Below are 19,447 nucleotides of genomic sequence, written 5' to 3' on the forward strand. Positions count from 1 at the left end.
TGGTTATGGAGGCCTTGTCCTTACCTCCACACTGACTATGTTCTTTCACCATTTCCCTATATTTTATCTAATCTCTTATGTGGTTGTCTTCTTTGCCTGGTTTTGTCCCCATTACGTTGTGTTGATGGCATGGTATGGTATGGATGTCATGATGGGTCAGTGGCAGTGCTGGTGCCTCACCACATGTAGCATGTCTGGGGCACACCTGCTATCCCCATTTCCACCCACCCCCTTTTGTTCTTTCCTCTTCCTGCTACCCTGATGTCCCTATTCCCTCTTTGTTTGGATGTTACCCTTTCCCCTTGACTGGGCTGTGCTGTTCGTGTTGTTCCTCTCTTGATTCCTGACACCCTGGGTCATGGAATTGATGAGCTTGCTGTTTTGTCCCCTTCTCCATATCAAACAACCAATCATTACAGAGGACTCTAATGCACACAGTGCACCATGGGGCTCTTAACATCATTTGTCCCAAGTTTGGATACTTAAGGATTGGACATGCACTACAGATATCATACTGATGAACACGGGCCAAGCTACACATTTTAGTGCTGCAATGGGTTCATCTACCGCCATGGATCTTTCTGTGCCTGCCCTTGCAAACAGTACTCAATGGAGAATCAACGACAATCTTCATGGTACCGACCACTACCCTTTCAGAATCCTTCTAACTGATGGAGCAGGTCCTGCAAGAAGCTGCTGAGAGGGCTGTTCAGAATGGCTAATTGGATGATTGCAGAGAGTTTGCTGTTTTTTGAGCATCGGGACAGTGTCCACGACTGGGTGGATCAAATTGTTCACGATTCACCATGCCAGTGATGAATCCGAGTGTCAGTGGAAGTAGGAGGGCAGCTATGCACAGTTTGTTGGTGCCCTGCAGGTGCAAATCTTGCAACCTTTCGAATGGTGTGGGCAAAGGTGAGGACAATAATTCAGAGGAAGCAGAGGTGTCTATAAAAGTTCCTAAACTCCACTAGATCTATGTCCACAAGTGAAGTATGGGAAACTACCAGGAGGATCTCAAGGTGCAACTCGTAACCACCAATAGCAGCTCTAAGAAGAGTGCACTGGTCTCTACTAACATCACTGAGAGACAGCTCATACAAAGGCTGAATCATATAAGTCCCTTGTGACCAATTCTAGCGAGAATGACTTCCCCTCGATATTGGGCGACACCAGAGAAGGCTGATTTGATTTCAGTTCCATCAACATAGAGGAATACAAGCAGCCTGTATTCTGCAAAAGGCCTAAAATAATACCTAGAGGCATATTATTTTGTTGCATCTCTTACAGTGGGGGTTCTGTTGACATGTGTTTTAGATATGAGTTTTGGAATGTCCTATCTGTTTTAAGCTGGATAATGGTAGCCCTCAAGGGAGTGTTTTAAGTATCATGGCATATGCCATTGAAATAATCAGTATTACATCCACAGTTCCATGTCCCATAATGTGTTCAGCGCTTGTGGACGACTTCTCCATCTTCTATGTATCCTCCAACCTAGCAACAGCTGCTCAGCACTTGCAATTGACCATCAGGCGATTGGGGGAATGGTCTTACACCGCAGGTTTTAAATTGTCCTTGGAGAAAACTGTTTGTGTTGGTTTTAACTGCTCCTGCTCTCTTTTGAATGTATCTGGTTTTAAACTGGAGGATACTATTCTTTGATGTCTCAAGCTTTTAAACATCCTTAAATGCAGGAGTCATAGGTCTTGAGGAGGCGACAGGACACGTCTGCTCCAACTTTATAAGGTCTTTGCGCGACCCTGGCTTGACTATGGACGCTAGGTTTATGGATCAACAAGGCCATCATATCTGAAAATGCTGGATGCGGTTCATTACAAAGGTTTTAGGCTGTCAACAGGGACCTATTGCACGAGCCCTGTCACTAGCTTGTGTGCCAAGGCTGGAGAGCCTCCATTGTCTGCTAGACATCTTTTCATGGCACACCAAGCACATAAGGCTTTGTTCATTCCTATATCACCAGCATCCAGTTCTGTTGCGTAGCCGCCACTGTAATGGCTGTTCAGTCACTGGCCACAAGCAACGAGACCATTTGGGATCTGTGCAAGGGAGAACTTTGAGCAATTACAGGTTGGGGCGTTAAGGTTTAAAACGAGACGTGGAGTAGAGTATCCATTGGATACTATTGAGGCCCAGATTACTTTTTAACTGATTTCTTACAGGAACCGTTGTATCCCAGACTCAATTTTTACAATTAAATTGAACAAGATTTTACATCACCACCCAGATTTTTACTGTTACACAGATGGGCCTTAGCAGGTAGATTTTATCCATTGTTCTGTTGTGTTCCCCATCATCATCATCCTAAGGACAGGGCATTCAGAGTTGTTTTCAGTTTATTATATGGAATTGTTTGCTAACCTGAGGGCAATGGAGCAGATGAGATGAAGCCAAGACAAGAAAGTCTTCATCTGCACAGATTCTCAAAGTGCCCTTCTCGCTCCTGGTCAGATATACCCAGCAGATCGTATGGTGCAAGTAGTACAGGTCCCTCTCGTTTACAAAGCCAAGACAAGGTAATAATTTTCAGCTGGTTTCCAGGGTACATCAGGATTTGCTTAGAGTAGGATGTTGCCCGTCGATACATGGCTTTCTCTTAAGTCCCAAAGAGCCCCCAGTATGACACAGATGCTGGCCACAGGTATCAGTATGAGAAATTGTTGTGTGTTTCATTATGATGACCTGATGGTTGATCTTTATCTCCTACAGGACTTACCTTATGTTTAAATGGTAATGAGACGAGAGTGGTTAATGTTTTACGATTTTATGTGATGTCCAGAATTCTTCCCAAAATATTGTGTGTGTGATTTTAATGTGTCACAGTGCGTCTCGATCGCTCATTATTTAAAAGTGGCCATCCAGCCAGTCATCTGTCCCCATTTTAACAGTGTCGTTACCAGTAGAGTATCCTTGATTTTTATTTGTAGTTAATTCAATGTGTTTTATCGGGATTTTGTTACAGACCCTTCTGATACCCACCTTATTGCGGCTGCTGTTCAACTCTTGTGGGAAAATACAACTTGGGTTTCCATTTTATTCTTATTTTTAAACAGATTTTCACCATGCTCAATATCATTAATGCATTCGTGCTGATGACCCACAAATCATTCTTAATCATCATCACAACCACCACGAAATATACCATCATCACTTTGCTTCCCATTTGCTTAAAGATCGATTACTATGAATTTCTAAAGAGTTCCTGCAACTGCTTGTGCTATGATTGACTGAAAATAATTATAATACAATATAGTATCTGAGTTTTCTGAGCAATATAGGGGAATGTTTTTTCTCTCACAGTACCAGATGCATTTCAAAATATTTGTATTTTATACAAATCATTTTCAGTCTTCAGAAAATCATCTTCAGAAAGCGTTGTCATGTCATTTGGCTGGAGGCAATCCCTAAACACTTCAGTAGTCAACTCCACAATTCTTAATAGTGGTTGTGAATTCTATTCTGAATGTCAGCACCATGCCTCTAAAAATTATTTAAGTTGATAGGAACCTCTGATAATATAGAATTAGTTAAAAGTAATAAGTAATGTAATTAGTTAAATTTTATATTATTATTATTATTATTATTATTATTATTATTATCCAGGAAAAAGATGTATGAATAAATGGAAACACCTAAGAGACAAATTACGCAGAGAAATTAAAAAATAGAACCTCAAGCCTACTTCTAGTAATGGACAGTGATAAGTGTGTCAGACAGTAACAAATTGGGGAGGGGCGCAGTTGGGGGTATGTATGTGAAACAGCTGTGGCTGCTTGAGAGCATTAAATTATTGACATCAGTTTACAAAACACAAAATAGTCTGTTTACCATCAGATATCGCCTATCTTGATACAATGAATCCAAATGAAGACATGTTTTAGTATCAATGACAATTTAGTGACAATGATGCTGTTCAACGTTATCCGTATGGACGCTACATAGGTCGACAGTGACTTGGTAACAACTGGGGAACAAAACCCTGTAAGTGAAATGAACTTGCATATGAAATGAACTACAGGAAGCAGAGCATCTGAACCTAGGTAGGTATGCACACAATGTACTCAGCACATGTCTGGCCTGGACACCTAACGACTGACACGATGGCTCTTCGCAAAAGCTCAAGACTAGGTCCATGGCAGTCAGTCTCTGGGAAGAACAGAGGCATGCTACACTTAATGCCACTCACAAATAAACACTTCGATCAATGGGCCTGCCCATACGACATGATGCATGTGTCCTTGATGACATGTTTCTCAACTGGTCGACTGTTCTACCCATGCCAGCTCGTCTGCCTCCATCGGGATGCCTGCCAGTGGTCATAGTAAACATCAACAAAATGTTAGCCTGTTCAGTTTTACTATCACCTCATTTGTATTAGGTTAGTAACACTTTCCTTGATGGCAGAAGCCATAACGGACATACATCATAAGAGACAGTTAATGACAGTGTTCAGAATAAATAGACTGATACTGAGAAAAACTTAAACTACTGGCTGAAGACAAGGAGACGTGAGAGTTTCAGGGCTTTTTAGTCTCTAATGTGTATCAATGTTGTTTACTGTACATTATGTTGACACTAAAGTTCCTATCTACCAAAAATTAGCCAAATATTTTTAAGTTTAAATTTACGTAGAAAGAGAATTCCTGTAAATGGTAAGAATTTGAAAATCAAAAATAAATTATATTTTAATAATCAAGTATAAAGTTTACTTACATTAGCAGAACTGCTAAATGTTCTTCAGAACTGACGAGATTACATATGACACTATTCAAAGGAGGGTGTAATTTGTCTCGAATGTTTTGCGAATTGACATTTGGAATTTTACATGTCGTAAGTGTAATCGTGAGTACAAACGATAAAAAGTTCCAGTTTTATGGCTCTTCAGGTTGATTAGTTAGAGGGATCACATACTTGCCGCCTGCATCAATGTCTATCAACGAGAAGATTATACGGGGTGGTCCATTGATAGTGACCGGGCCAAATATCTAACGAAATAAGCGTCAAACGAAAAAACTACAAAGACGAAACTCATCTAGCTTGAAGGGGGAAACCAGATGGGGCTATGGTTGGCCCGCTAGATGGCGCTGACATGGGTCAAACGGATATCGACAAACGTATAAGTACGTGGTATCACGTAACATTCCGCCAGTGCGGGCGGTATTTGCTTCGTGATACATATCCCGTGTTAAAATGGACCGTTTACCAACTGCGGAAAAAGTCGATATCGTGTTGATGTATGGCTATTGTGATCAAAATGCCCAACGGACGTGAGCTATGTATGTTGCTCGTTATCCTGGACATCATCATCAAAGTGTCCGGACCGTTCGCCGGATAGTTAAGTTATTTAAGGAAACAGGAAGCGTTCAGCCACATGTGAAACGTCAACCCGACCTGCAACAAATTATGATGCCCAAGCAGGTGTTTTAGCTGCTGTCGCGTCTAATCCGTACATCAGTAGCAGACAAACTGCGCGAGAATCGGGAATCTCAAAAACGTCGGTGTTGAGAATGTTACATCAACATCGATTGCATCCGTACCATATTTCTATGCACCAGGAATTGCATGGCGACGACTTTGAACGCCGTGTACAGTTCTGCCACTGGGCACAAGAGAAATTGCGGGACGAAGACAGATTTTTTTGCACGCGTTCTATTTAGCGATGAAGCGTCATTCACCAACAGCGGTAACGTAAACCGGCATAATATGCACTATTGGGCAACGGAAAATCCACGATGGCTGCGACAGGTGGAACATCAGCGACCTTGGCGGGTTAATGTATGATGCGGCATTTTGGGAGGAAGGATAATTGGCGCAGTGTATGCTGATTTCATACGTAATGTTCTACCGATGTTACTACAAGATGTTTCACTGCATGACAGAATGGCGATGTACTTACAACATGATGGATGTCCGGCACATAGCTCGCGTGCGGTTGAAGCGGTATTGAATAGCATATTTCATAACAGGTGGATTGGTCGTCGAAGCACCATACCATGGCCCGCACTTTCACCGGATCTGACGTCCCCGGATTTCATTGTTTGGGGAAAGTTGAAGGATATTTGCTATCGTGATCCACCGACAACGCCTGACAACATGCGTCAGTGGATTGTCAATGCATGTGCGAACATTACAGAAGGCGAACTACTCGCTGTAGAGAGGAATATTGTTACACATATTGCCAAATGCATTGAGGTTGACGGACATCATTTAGAGCATTTATTGCATTAATATGGTATTTACAGGTAATGACGCTGTAACAGCATGCGTTCTCATAAATGATAAGTTAACATAGGTACATGTATCACATTGGAACAACCGAAATAAAATGTTCAAACATACCTACGTTCTGTATTTTAATCTAAAAAACCTACCTGTTACCAACTGTTCTTCTAAAATTGTGACCTATATGTTTATTACAGCGCCAACTATCACAAAGCGAAAAAGTGGTCCAACTAAAATATTCATATTTCTTTACCTATGACACGAATAAGTAATAAAAAATGGGGGTTCCTATTTTTAAAAAACCCAGTTGATATTCATTTGACCGATGGCAGCGCCATCTAGCGGGCAAACCATGGCGCTATCTGGTTCCCCCCTTCAAGCTAGACAAGTTTCGTTCTTTGCCTGCAGTTTCTTTGTTTGACGCTTATTTCGTGAGAGATTTGGCCCGGTCACGATCAATGGACCACCCTGTATAACAGTAATGGTTTCAAAGTACATAAATTTGTGAGCCTTTAATCATATTTCATTGCTAGATATAGCAAACTGAGTATATTTCACTTAAGGATCATGAAGACGAGAGAAATCGGAGCTTGTATGGAAGCACAGTGTTCTTGCAGTGCTCTGTTTGAGAGTGGAATGGGAATAACGAGTAGTAGTAGGGCCCTCGACTATACACCATATGATGGCTTGTGGAGTGCATATGTAGGTGCAATTTGAAATGAGATGAAGTCAAAACTTGTAGTGACACTGAGACAGACATACCGAAGACCACTGATCGGAACACTTCGAGAAAATGACAGAGTTGTTCCAATATTGGGAACAAATTGAAGTCATTTATACAGAAACACGAAAATATACGACCAGTCAACCGTGCTGATAAGTCAGAAATCGTGCCGTTCATGTCACTGTAATCACTAGCAAAGCAAGTGTTGTGAAATCACCTCTGGGAAACGTGGAAGAATTAAATATCCAAGGGAAGAGCTGGGATCAATATGATAATTCCACATGTTCACTGGCACTTCATCTCAACTACACTGTTCGCATTTCAAGCCTTTCTATCATTTTAACCACCGCATCCAATGAGCTGAGATCTACCCAATGTGATGAAACAGAGTCCCTTCCTGGAAATACATGTGCAGGGTAACATCATTTGAGGTCTGAAATTAGCAGTATGTTTGTAGTAACCTAGAGAATAGGAATGGAGTAGAACATTAGCTCATCTTGATCCCTCTTCTTCAATTACTGTCAAGCAAATCCTAGAGAAATGTGCATAACACCGAGAAATCGTCCCATTTCGGTCACCGACTTGAACCCCCCTGCGGGTCCGGGGATTAGAATAGGCCCGAGGTATTCCTGCCTGTCGTAAGAGGCGACTCAAAGGAGTCCCACCCCCACAAGAGGGTCGTTAGCGCCTGCGTCCGGAGACGGACGGTTCCACCACCTCTATTTGCGGTCATTTTGCTTTTTCACTTCTCGTTTCTTCCTTCCTTTGGTTGGTTCCTTTCTTTGCTCTTTTCCACCTCACTATCTTCCTTACTCTTTCCCTTGTCTTCTTCTCCTTGCCTTCTCCTTGCCTTCTTCTCATTGCCTTCTCATTACCTTCTTCTCATTGCCTTCTCATTACCTTCTTCTCCTTGCCTTCTCATTACCTTCTTCTCCTTGCCTTCTCTGATCTCCGCCTCGGCGTTTGAGACAGTCTGTCCTCTCTCTCCCTCTCTCTCTTCTTTTTCCTCTTCTTCCTTCCTCCCTGTGCGTGCCTGAAGGCCGACCCACGCGTTCGCACGCGTAGCCGGTGACGGGGTAACGCGTAATTCCCCGCCCTGGGTAGACATGTAAGGCACGCGCGTACCCCCTGGTAAAGGCCAGGCCCGGGGAGGGGTGACTGCCTGAGCTGATACCTTCTGACCATGCCGATTGGTCCCTCCGTCTGTTTCTCGGGAGGTGTGACCTGAGATGTAAACATTCACCTAAGGCGGGAGTGCCCTCTGAGAGGGTCCCCACAAGGAAGAAGCGCGCCATCGGAGACGCTGGCAATCGTGGGGGATTCCTCCGCAATGGATTTCACTCCATCTGTCTCGACTTCTGCCCAAAAACGGAAACGTGACCAGCCACCAGTGACACAAGTACTATCGCCTGCCCTACAGTTCCTCGTCGTTTCTCGATCTGAGGACGGAAAGGATTTTTCCTCTGTCAACCCTTTCGTTATCCAGAAGGGTGTAGATGCCATAGCCGGATCTGTCAAATCTTGTACCAGGTTGCGTAACGGTACCTTATTACTAGAAACTGAGAGCGCCTTTCAGGCGCAAAAACTGCTTCGGGCCACACTCCTGTACACGTTCCCTGTGCGGGTGGAGGCTCACCGAACTTTGAATTCGTCTCGTGGTGTGGTCTATACTAGCTCCCTTGACGGATTGACTGACGAGGAGATTCAATCTTTCCTCGCTGAGCAGGGCGTGACGGCTGTCCGTAGGGTCATGAAAAAGGTCAACAATGACCTTGTACCAACCCGGACACTTTCCTTGACCTTCAATAGTGTTAAGCTGCCATCGCGCATCAAGGCGGGCTATGAGGTTATTTCTGTTCGCCCCTATGTCCCGACCCCTACGCGCTGCTACCAGTGTCAGCGTTTCAATCACACTCGACAGTCTTGTTCCAATGCGGCTAAATGTGTCACTTGTGGCAGGGATGCCCATGAGGGTGACTGTCCACCTCCGTCTCCTCGTTGTGTGAACTGTCAGGGTGACCATGCCGCATCCTCCCGCGACTGTCCTGTCTATAAGGAAGAACGCTGTATCCAAGAAATTCGGGTCAAAGAGAAAGTGTCCACCTCGGCTGCTCGCAAGCTATTGGCTAGTAGGAAGCCCAGGCTGCTCCCAGCGGGGAAATACAGTACTGTCCTCGCCTCTCCTCGGACTACCAGGGAGGTGGCAACCCAGACATGCGATCTGACCTTCAGCACCATGGTCGTCCGTTCGGCCAGTGCTGAGATCGCCCGGTCGACGTCTCCTCTTCCTCCCGTCGCCCCTCAGACACAAGCACCTTTATCAGCTTTTGCCAAGACGAAGACCCAGAAGTCAGATGCACGGGCCTTCAAGAAGGAACCGTCCCGTGCAGACTTCCTACGTACCTCGACCTCCCAGCCTTCGACCGGTACTTCCACCAAACGTCCTTCCAAAAAGGCTCATAGGAAGCACAGTTCTCCTTCTCCGCCGCGGCGCATTTCTTCTCCTGCGCCACCCAGCGGTTGCCGCCCCAGGCCATCATCCATTTCGCCTGGCCGCACCGCTGGTAGCCGAACATCTGGCCGTTCACCGGCGGAGGAAGCTCCCCCTCCCGGCCATCTTCCCAAGATGGCCGATGAACCTATAGACCCAATGGACGATGACTGTCCGCCTACTGATAGCGGCGGCAGTGCTCGCTCGACGCCAGGCCCTCAGCGGCCTTCGAGGTGACCCCTTCCTTCATCTTCCTTTTCTTCTTACGATGGCACTTACTCACTGGAATATTCGCAGCATTCGCTCCAACCGAGAGGGCTTGAAGTTGCTGCTCCGCTTGCACCGTCCGCTCGTCGTAGCCCTCCAGGAAACGAAGCTACGCCCATGCGATCAAATTGCCTTGGCACACTACACCTCTGTGCGTTTTGACCTACCCCCTGTGGTAGGTATCCCGGCTCATGGAGGGGTTATGTTGCTGGTCCGGGATGATATTTACTACGATCCCATCACGTTGCACACCGGCCTGCAGGCAGTTGCCATCCGCATTACTCTCCCCACTTTTACATTTTCCATTTGTACCGTTTACACTCCATCGTCAACTGCCGTTACCAGGGCAGACATGGTGCAACTTATTGCTCAGCTACCTGCACCATTTTTGTTAACTGGAGACTTCAATGCCCACCATCCCCTTTGGGGCTCTCCAGCATCCTGCCCGAGGGGCTCCCTGTTAGCAGACCTTTTCAACCAGCTCAATCTTGTCTGCCTCAATACTGGCGCCCCTACTTTTCTTTCGGACACATCTCACACCTATTCCCATTTAGACCTCTCTATATGTACTCCCCAACGTGCACGCCGGTTTGAGTGGTATGTACTTTCTGATACATATTCGAGCGACCACTTCCCGTGTGTTATCCATCTCCTGCAGCATACCCCCTCTCCGTGCTCCTCTAGTTGGACCATCTCCAAGGCAGACTGGGGGCTCTTTTCTTCCAGGGCGACCTTTCAGGATCAAACATTCACCAGCTGCGATCGTCAGGTCGCACACCTCACGGAAGTCATTCTCGCTGCTGCTGAATATTCCATCCCTCACCCTACTTCTTCTCCACGTCGCGTACCGGTCCCCTGGTGGACTGCAGCATGTAGAGACGCTTTACGTGCTCGTCGACGTGCTTTACGCACCTTTAAACGCCATCCTACAGTGGCGAATTGTATCAATTATAAACGATTACGTGCTCAGTGTCGTCGTATTATTAAAGAAAGCAAGAAAGCCAGCTGGGCTGCTTTCACAAGCACCTTAAACAGTTTTACTCCTTCTTCTGTTGTCTGGGGTAGCCTGCGCCGGCTATCTGGCACTAAGGTCCGCTCACCAGTTTCTGGCTTGACGGTCGCGAATGACGTCCTTGTGGCCCCTGAGGATGTCTCCAATGCCTTCGGCCGCTTTTTCGCCGTGGTTTCGACCTCCGCTCATTACCACCCTGCCTTCCTCCCCCGCAAACAGGCAGAGGAGGCTAGGCCACCTAACTTCCGCTCCTCGAATCGAGAAAGTTATAATGCCCCATTCACCATGCGGGAACTCGAAAACGCACTTGGCCGATCACGGTCCTCCGCTCCAGGGCCTGATTCTATTCATATTCAGATGGTGAAGAACCTTTCTCCTGCGGGTAAAGGTTTTCTTCTTCGTACTTACAATCGCATCTGGATCGAGGGACATGTTCCCGCATGCTGGCGCGAGTCTATTGTTGTCCCGATTCCTAAACCGGGGAAGGACAAGCACTTGCCTTCCAGTTATCGACCCATCTCGCTTACCAGCTGTGTCTGTAAAGTGATGGAGCGAATGGTTAACTCTCGATTGGTTTGGCTGCTCGAGTCTCGACGCCTACTTACCAATGTACAATGTGGATTTCGTAGGCGCCACTCTGCTGTTGACCATCTGGTTACCTTGTCGACCTTCATTATGAATAACTTCTTGCGGAAGCGCCCGACCGCGGCTGTGTTCTTTGATTTGGAGAAGGCTTACGACACCTGTTGAGGGCGGGCATTCTCCGCACCATGCATACATGGGGCCTTCGCGGTCGCCTCCCTCTTTTTATTCGTTCTTTTTTAATGGATCGACAGTTCAGGGTACGTGTGGGTTCTGTCCTGTCAGACACCTTTCGCCAGGAGAATGGGGTGCCACAGGGCTCAGTTTTGAGCGTCGCTCTCTTCGCCATCACGATCAATAATGGATCGCCTCCCAGCTGATGTATCAGGCTCCCTTTTCGTGGACGATTTTACCATCTATTGCAGCGCGCAGTGTACACGTGTCCTGGAGCGCTGTCTTCAGCGTTCTCTTGACCGTCTTTACTCCTGGAGTGTCGCCAATGGCTTCCGTTTTTCTGCCGAGAAGACGGTCTGTATTAACTTCTGGCGCTACAAAGAGTTTCTCCCACCGTCCTTACGACTCGGTCCCGTTGCTCTCCCAATCGTGGAGACAACAAAATTTTTAGGTCTTACATTTGACAGGAAACTTAGCTGGTCTCCACATGTGTCATATTTGGCTGCCCGTTGTACCCGTTCTTTAAATGTCCTCCGCGTTCTCAGTGGTATGTCGTGGGGAGCGGATCGAACCGTCCTGCTTCGTCTATATCGGTCGATCGTCCGCTCCAAGCTGGATTATGGGAGCTTCGTATACTCCTCTGCACGGCCATCCATCTTACGCCGCCTCAACTCCATACAACATCGAGGTTTACGACTTGCGATTGGAGCGTTTTATACTAGTCCCGTAGAGTGTCTTCATGCTGACGCTGGCGAATTGCCACTCACCTACCGGCGCGATATACTGCTTTGTCGGTATGCGTGTCGGCTACTGTCAATGCCCGACCACCCGTCTTATCGTTCCTTTTTTGACGACTCTCTCGACCGTCAATACGGGTTGTATGCCTCTGCCCTGCTACCCCCTGGAGTTCGCTTTCGTCGCCTCCTTCAACACCTTAATTTTTCACTCCCTGCAACCTTTCGAGTGGGCGAGAACCACACGCCACCTTGGCTCCAGGCTCAGGTCCGCGTTCACCTTGACCTCAGCTCGCTCCCAAAAGAGGTTACCCCCGGTTCGGTCTACCACTCCCGTTTTGTTGAACTTCGTTCAAAGTTCATCAATATGACCTTCATTTATACAGATGGCTCAAAGACCAATGACGGGGTCGGGTGTTCTTTTATTGTCGGGGCACAAAGTTTCAAATACCGGCTCCATGGCCATTGTTCGGTCTTCACAGCTGAGCTCTTTGCCCTCTACCAGGCTGTTCTTTACATCTGCCGCCACCGACATTCTGCTTATGTCATCTGCTCCGATTCCCTGAGCGCCATCCAGAGCCTCAGTGATCCGTATCCGGTTCACCCTTTCGTGCACCGGATCCAACGCTCTCTTCAGCAGCTGGTGGACGTCGGTTCTCCGGTTAGCTTTATGTGGGTCCCTGGCCATGTCGGTATCCCTGGGAACGAAGCTGCAGATGCCGCAGCCAAGGCTGCGGTCCTCCAGCCTCGGACAGCTTCTTGTTGTGTCCCTTCATCAGACTGTAGCAGGGTCATTTGTCGGCGCATTTTATCGCTGTGGCATGCCGATTGGGCTGCACTTACAGACAACAAGCTTCGGGCCTTGAAACCTCTTCTCGGCGGGAGGAGGTCGTTTTGGCCCGGTTACGCATTGGACACTGCCGGTTCAGCCATCACCATCTGCTGATGGCTGCGCCGGCGCCGTTCTGCCCATGTGGGCAATTGCTGACGGTCCGCCACATTTTAATGTCCTGTCTGGATTTTAACACACTGCATCTAGATCTTAACCTGCCACGTACTTTAGATGCCATTTTAGCGGATGACCCACGAGCGGCTGCTCGTGTTCTTCGTTTTATCAATTTGACAAACCTCTCTAAGGACATTTGATGATGCTGTTTTTTAATCCTATGCCTCTCAGTCTGTCTTTTATCGTGTTTTCCCTTTTAGTTGTTGTTTTAAACTTGTGCCTTGCGGTGCATTCTTAACGTAGTCAGGGCGCTAATGACCATTGAAGTTGTGCGCCCTAAAACCACAAAAAAAAAAACCGACTTGAAATTATTGTAGCTATGAACCTGAACTACTTGATTTTCAAGGTGCTGACAAGTATACCAGTTTGGACAGTAGTGGCATAGTTCACAACCCACATTTGTTTATCTGTTCATCAGTCTGTAACATCAATGGGAAGTGCAACTTTATTTTTCAGTTTTGTGTTATTCCAGTGAATTATGCACACCATCAAACAATGACAATTCAGTCCATGTACCACAAACAGTCATCATGCTGGAAAACAGAATACAGTTCGTTACACAGGAATCTGAATGCCAAAAATTTTAATATGCACAAACGGTTTACCTTAGATCAGCAGTACTATAAGACTGTTCGTAGATGCTTCTGCATGGAGGAAAGTATAACTGGCCAATCGTGATGGATTGTAGAAAACAAAGGACAAATCTTATTATAATGGCTATAGTGTAGAGAAAAAATCTATACATGGAAATTCAGTACATAAAACACCATTCTACAGCAAAACTGTAACATATTGGTTGCGTTACAGCCAAATTGTATTCCATTATAACACGACTGGGAAGATGGTCGCTTCAGTCTGGAACCGCGCGACCGCTACGGTCGCAGGTTCGAATCCTGCCTTCAGCATGGATGTGTGTGATGTCCTTAGGTTAGTTAGGTTTAAGTAATTCAAAGTTCTTGGGGACTGATGACCTCAGATGTTAAGTCCCCCTGAGGCATTTGAACCATTTGGTAAGGTGGTTACATTGTGATGTTACTGCTCCCGTCTCCCCCCATTTCATGAATTTAAAGGACTTCTACATATTAACGGACGTGTACATTACTGATAGTTTAAAGAAACACTGATTGTATCGATTAAGAATGTTTATTATTAGAACACCGACAGTAAGGTTTATTACTTAAAAATGACACATTCCAGACAATTTTGAAAACGATTATACACTGTTTACTAATATTTTGTGTGCCACCACATTGCAATGATTGGTTCACACTGAAACTCTTGGCAAACAATGGTACAGTCTATAGTGATATCGAATAAGAACTAGCAATTTTATATAAAGTCGGCTGTCAAGCACATCGTCTGAGATCCACTAAAGTTGTGGGTTTCAAGTTCTGTTCTCCACTAGATTCCCACGTTAAGTTCTCTCACCCAACAACAATCGCACATTTTTCAAGGCATTGTCGGCAGGTAGCGATTACCTGGGAATTCTATATTGGCAAGCCCATAGATAGATACAGTACATGCTCAGCAATAAAGCAGACACACAAATTTACAATCGAATGTTACAGATAATTAAAAATATCTTAACGTGTTACATACAGATTACTCATATATCCCCACATCCAGAGAAATAAATTTCGCCCAGAATTTAGGTGACAAAGTTTCAGAGCAAATTTGATCACTTAAGAACAGCCCTTCATGGCTATGTACAGGAATATGATAATCTTGTTAGGCGCAGACTGAAACTTGACTACAGACAAATGCAGATTGACTAATCGGAGGTCTGTACACTCGTTATAAAACCTCGAGCATTCAGGTATCACTGTGTCAGTGTGATCCGTGAGGAGAAAAGGTTCTATGTTAGCAGGAATCTCATTGGCTGCGTGACATATTAATACGCTGATCGGCGGAAGCAGAATTTGGTTCGTCTCTAAGACAGCGCCATATCATAGTGCGGAGACGGACATGCGCTGTGCCTGCGCTGTTGTGCTTAGCGGGGCGCGCTCTAGTGGGAAAGTTGTGTACGCGCTGACTACACGCAACTATGTTCACAACAAGCCCAAATAGACAAAGACAGAAAAGAAAAGTAATTCATAGTGTTAAACTGACAAGCATTTGGATTACTTATAATCAGTAACTGCCATCACATGAAAATAAATCTTTTAAAGTTCAAGTGCATTACGTATAATATGGGCACACAAATATCGGAAGAGAAAAATAGAAGCAAAACATTTGTCAGTAGGTGTCTGTGACAAACAGTTGTAATTAACATGTATGTTACGATTACTTAACGCGCAGATTTCAGTGCACAGCTGCTGCTTCTGTCCATAAAAATGTACACTTTGTTGTGGCAGCAATGTAATTAAATCAATGAAATGTGCTGTATACTAATGAAGCATCAACTAGTTGCTATTAAATATCTTTCAGAACATACTGTGTTTAGTCCATTAAAAATGAAAATCCGTTAAAATTACTCACTTACCGGTTTTCTCGTTCATGTTGTTATATTAAGCCTATACTAAATGCTTGTGTTGTGGCTGAATAAGTAATGACATAATCAAGAAAATGTACACGCAAAATGGATAAATTCCCTACATTAAATACGGGAAAGTAAAAAAAAAAAAAAAAAAAAAAAACAAACTACTCCTTTCCTTGGGACGTTGATTCCTGTACTTTTCGCAGTCGAAAAGGACTCTTCGTAGTAGCCAGAACAAAATTAATATATTACGAGTATTGTGACCTGATAGCGTGGAATTTCACTTTGCAGAGCATTTTCAAGTGTCAAAGGTAGGTAGAATCGGATACATCCGATTTTTGCTTTAAGGACAGGAATGTGACGAGTGAGGTCCAAAACTCCTGTATGCTACAGGCGAACTCGGGAGACGCCATTTAAATTTACTTTGTTTGCAGTTGAATCACATGTTTGGTGCTTTTTGTATAAGTCAAACTACGAAAATATGCTGTTTATAGTACTGGTACATCAACGATCTCTCTGTTCTTGGTATGATTTGTAGTAACACACTGCAATGATATTGATGGTTAAAAGCTTTATAAATTGCATGCTGTGAAACAGTACGGCATTTCAAGGCACCAGTCTATAGAAAATTGATCAAAAGCGCATTGTATTTCGTGAAATTTGTTCAAGGTAAAGACACATAATTGGTAAATCCTTTAGGACCTCTTAAGATCAGAAACATTTAAATAGCATCAATGTATTGTAGAGTAGGGTAGCGGGAGTAGGCTGGCTCCGAAATGAAATATCGTCAGTTTCTGTTCTACTTTCTGCGAATATTCTGTTTATTTATCTATGTTTCCTGGGGTTTCCTTATTAATTTCATAGAACTTTGTGGAATATTTAATGCTATGCACAAACTTTGTTAGATATTGTTAATGTTTTTTATAGTACTGGTACATCAACGATCTCCTGCAACTGCAAACAAAGTAAATTTAAATGGCGTCTCCCGAGTTCGCCTGTAGCATACAGGAATTTTGGACCTCACTCGTCACAGTCCTGTCCTTAACTGGACCAATGAACTGAGAGATTTTTTTTTTACACACAGGCTGATACCCCAGCATTGCAGTACGCTGTGTGATACATAGATAAACATGAGTCATTTTCAGCTTGCACGCCAACAGCTGCCACTGGAGAGTGCTGTGCTAGCAAATAAGTGAGAAGTGAGATCCGTGTGATGCACCAGCTCGTTTCTGAGTGGCTACCGTCCATGTAGGAAACTACGTTTGGGTGCTCGACATGAAGGAAGATATCCCACGGGAACCTAGCATCGGCATGCTGCGACACATGAAAACAGTTACCCAATCTACTACTCTGCTGATTTGACAAAAGTGTTTATAGGCGAATCCATAGGAATTTCCTGTTCTTCTTCTTCTTCTACTACTACTACTACTACCACTACTACTACACCACCAATGTGATAATACAGGTCGTCAGCTTTGCTCTGAGCTGCACTTATCACTAATCCAAAGTCAACAAGTGAAACTTCCGTAGTTACCTAACTACTCTTGTGTATATTCTGAGATACAGACACTGGGCTTGAATATGTACACTGCCAAAAATTCATACACCACATTTGTCTCGTAGCAACTTTCGCCATTTATTTGCCCAAGGGAATATCCTGTTCCTGTGGAAAATGGAGTTTATTTTATTTAGGTGCACTTTATTCAACGAAAACAATCAAGAGGTATCTAGTGAATCCACAATCTGGTAAGATATCTCTGACTATTGTACACCTGCATACTCACTAAGAAGTAATAGATAGCTAGAAATTGGGAAAAGGTCTAAACAACATTCCACTCACTGGAACACACTTCACATTCTTTCTGCACTTCCATAATTGAAAAGTAATCTTATTAATGATCATGATGAGGAGCAAGTTCTGTGTGGTGTACCACGTCGTTTCTGCTTTATGTTGAGAGAGACGCCCTGTGTGAGACTTTTCTTTGAGTCTTGTGGTCTGTTGTGAGCATTCATGGAAGTCATCTAGAGAACACTTCTGAATGTCAAACAGTCTGTCATTCCACACAGTCTTCAAATGTTTACCAATAACTGTAGAACCAATTAAATTTTGATACACTGGTCACCACGAAAATAGCACTTGCGTTATTCACTATGTTTGGAACAGGGACTGGTGACATGGTGTTCCAAACGTGGTGGATTGTACACCTCAGTTATGCAATTCCTGATACTTCAACTCTCTCTCTCTCTTTACCCATAGCGCAGAAGTGCTCCTTTCAACTGCATCTTCATCATAAGGATACAGAAGTAGTGAAGAACACTGTGTTTCAGGTTCTTCTGGCATGTCACCCCCAGAGACGGAACAGAGGGGGGCAACTGTGTACCTGGGCGCCCTGCTGGACGCAGACCAGGGCATGGTGGAGCTGGTGTCTGGTAACACGCGGCTGGTGGCACACAAGGCTGTCGTGGCGGCCAGGAGCCCCGTCTTAGCCTCAATGCTGGACAACGACAGTGACCAGCTCACCATCCCGGATGTGGAGGGCCCCGTGCTGGCAATGCTGGTGTCCTACATGTACGCCTTCAGGCTCTCTGGACTGGGCGGAATGGGTCCCCAGTTACTGGCCGCCGCTGACCAGTACAAAGTGGTTGGCCTGAGGGCTGCATGTGAACAGCTCATGGCCGCAGAGAACACAGCTAACTGATGTAGTACCATGTGTGAAATAAATCTAACAACTTGGCTTCAAATGTGTTTAATAAATATTTGTACACAAAGAATTCAGACGAAATAAGATGCCATTACCACTCACTTATACCACCAATATGTAGGACATTTAACTAATTGATTTAGGTCCCAACAGAACAGAAGTAACAGCACACTAATGTAACCTAAGTTAGCTGACAGTCATCTGAAATACCGAGATCTTTCAATAATTGACGGTCCACAATTTTCTTGTCGGAAGATGTTTATTCTCAAAAGTTAAGGATCGGTGACAATATCAATCAACATTTCCTTTCTATTAATTTTTCTACATATTCTATGACATTGTGTATTCGCTGTTGGTGTGAGCTCTGGTCCTGGTTCAGAAAATCGGAAAAGAAAAGCTGAAAAAAAAAAGTTCTTGAAGAAACTAAAAAGCACATGAATATTTATAAGTAGCTTAAAGGAAATTCTAAGGCAAATACTTCAGATATTGAATCAAAAGTTCATGTATAAGCAAATATTTCTTCAGACTGTGAACAATTATACACAAAAAATATACAATCACCTATTGAAGGTGATCAAATTGACCAGCACAGTACATCTTTGCATGAATCCTCTGATATTTCTCCAAGTCAAAATCAACACATGACATCTGTGGTCGATGAAAGTATCAACGTTCTTGCAATAAAAGAATACAATGTTTCTGATGTAGGTACGTGGCCAAAAGTACTTAATGCTAGAGATATAGATCGCATTATAATATGTGGACCCTCACAAGTATGTCTAAATAACTTTCCAAAAGATGAAAATGGGCGTCATTTCTCTTCAACTCATTACACAAGAAAACTATCAAACGAAGAAACTATCAGACGACGGTGGCTAGTTTATTCTGTATCAAACGACAGTGTCTTTTGCTTTTGTTGTCGACTGTTTGATTTAAAGTCAACTACTAATTTGACTACCACTGTGGGTTTCAGAAATTGGAAACATTTAAGTGAAGCTCTGAAACTGCATGAAAATAGTCCTAACCACAAAAAAGCATT

The 19,447-nt window shown here is 44.4% G+C and overlaps 1 protein-coding gene across 1 annotated transcript in view; it reads left to right on the forward strand.

Moving 5' to 3' along the window:
- LOC124804881 (speckle-type POZ protein B-like) overlaps positions 1–18,448 on the forward strand; it is a 90,916-nt gene extending 72,468 nt beyond the window's left edge. The window contains exon 2 of the mRNA XM_047265246.1: positions 18,035–18,448. Within this exon, the coding sequence (XP_047121202.1) occupies positions 18,046–18,405 (360 nt within the window). The 5' untranslated portion in view covers positions 18,035–18,045 and the 3' untranslated portion in view covers positions 18,406–18,448. The remainder of the gene's footprint in view (positions 1–18,034) is intronic.
- The last annotated feature ends 999 nt before the right edge of the window (positions 18,449–19,447 follow it).

This window comes from Schistocerca piceifrons, chromosome 7 (assembly GCF_021461385.2).
Source record: "Schistocerca piceifrons isolate TAMUIC-IGC-003096 chromosome 7, iqSchPice1.1, whole genome shotgun sequence".
In the NCBI taxonomy this organism is placed as follows: Eukaryota; Metazoa; Arthropoda; class Insecta; order Orthoptera; family Acrididae; genus Schistocerca; species Schistocerca piceifrons.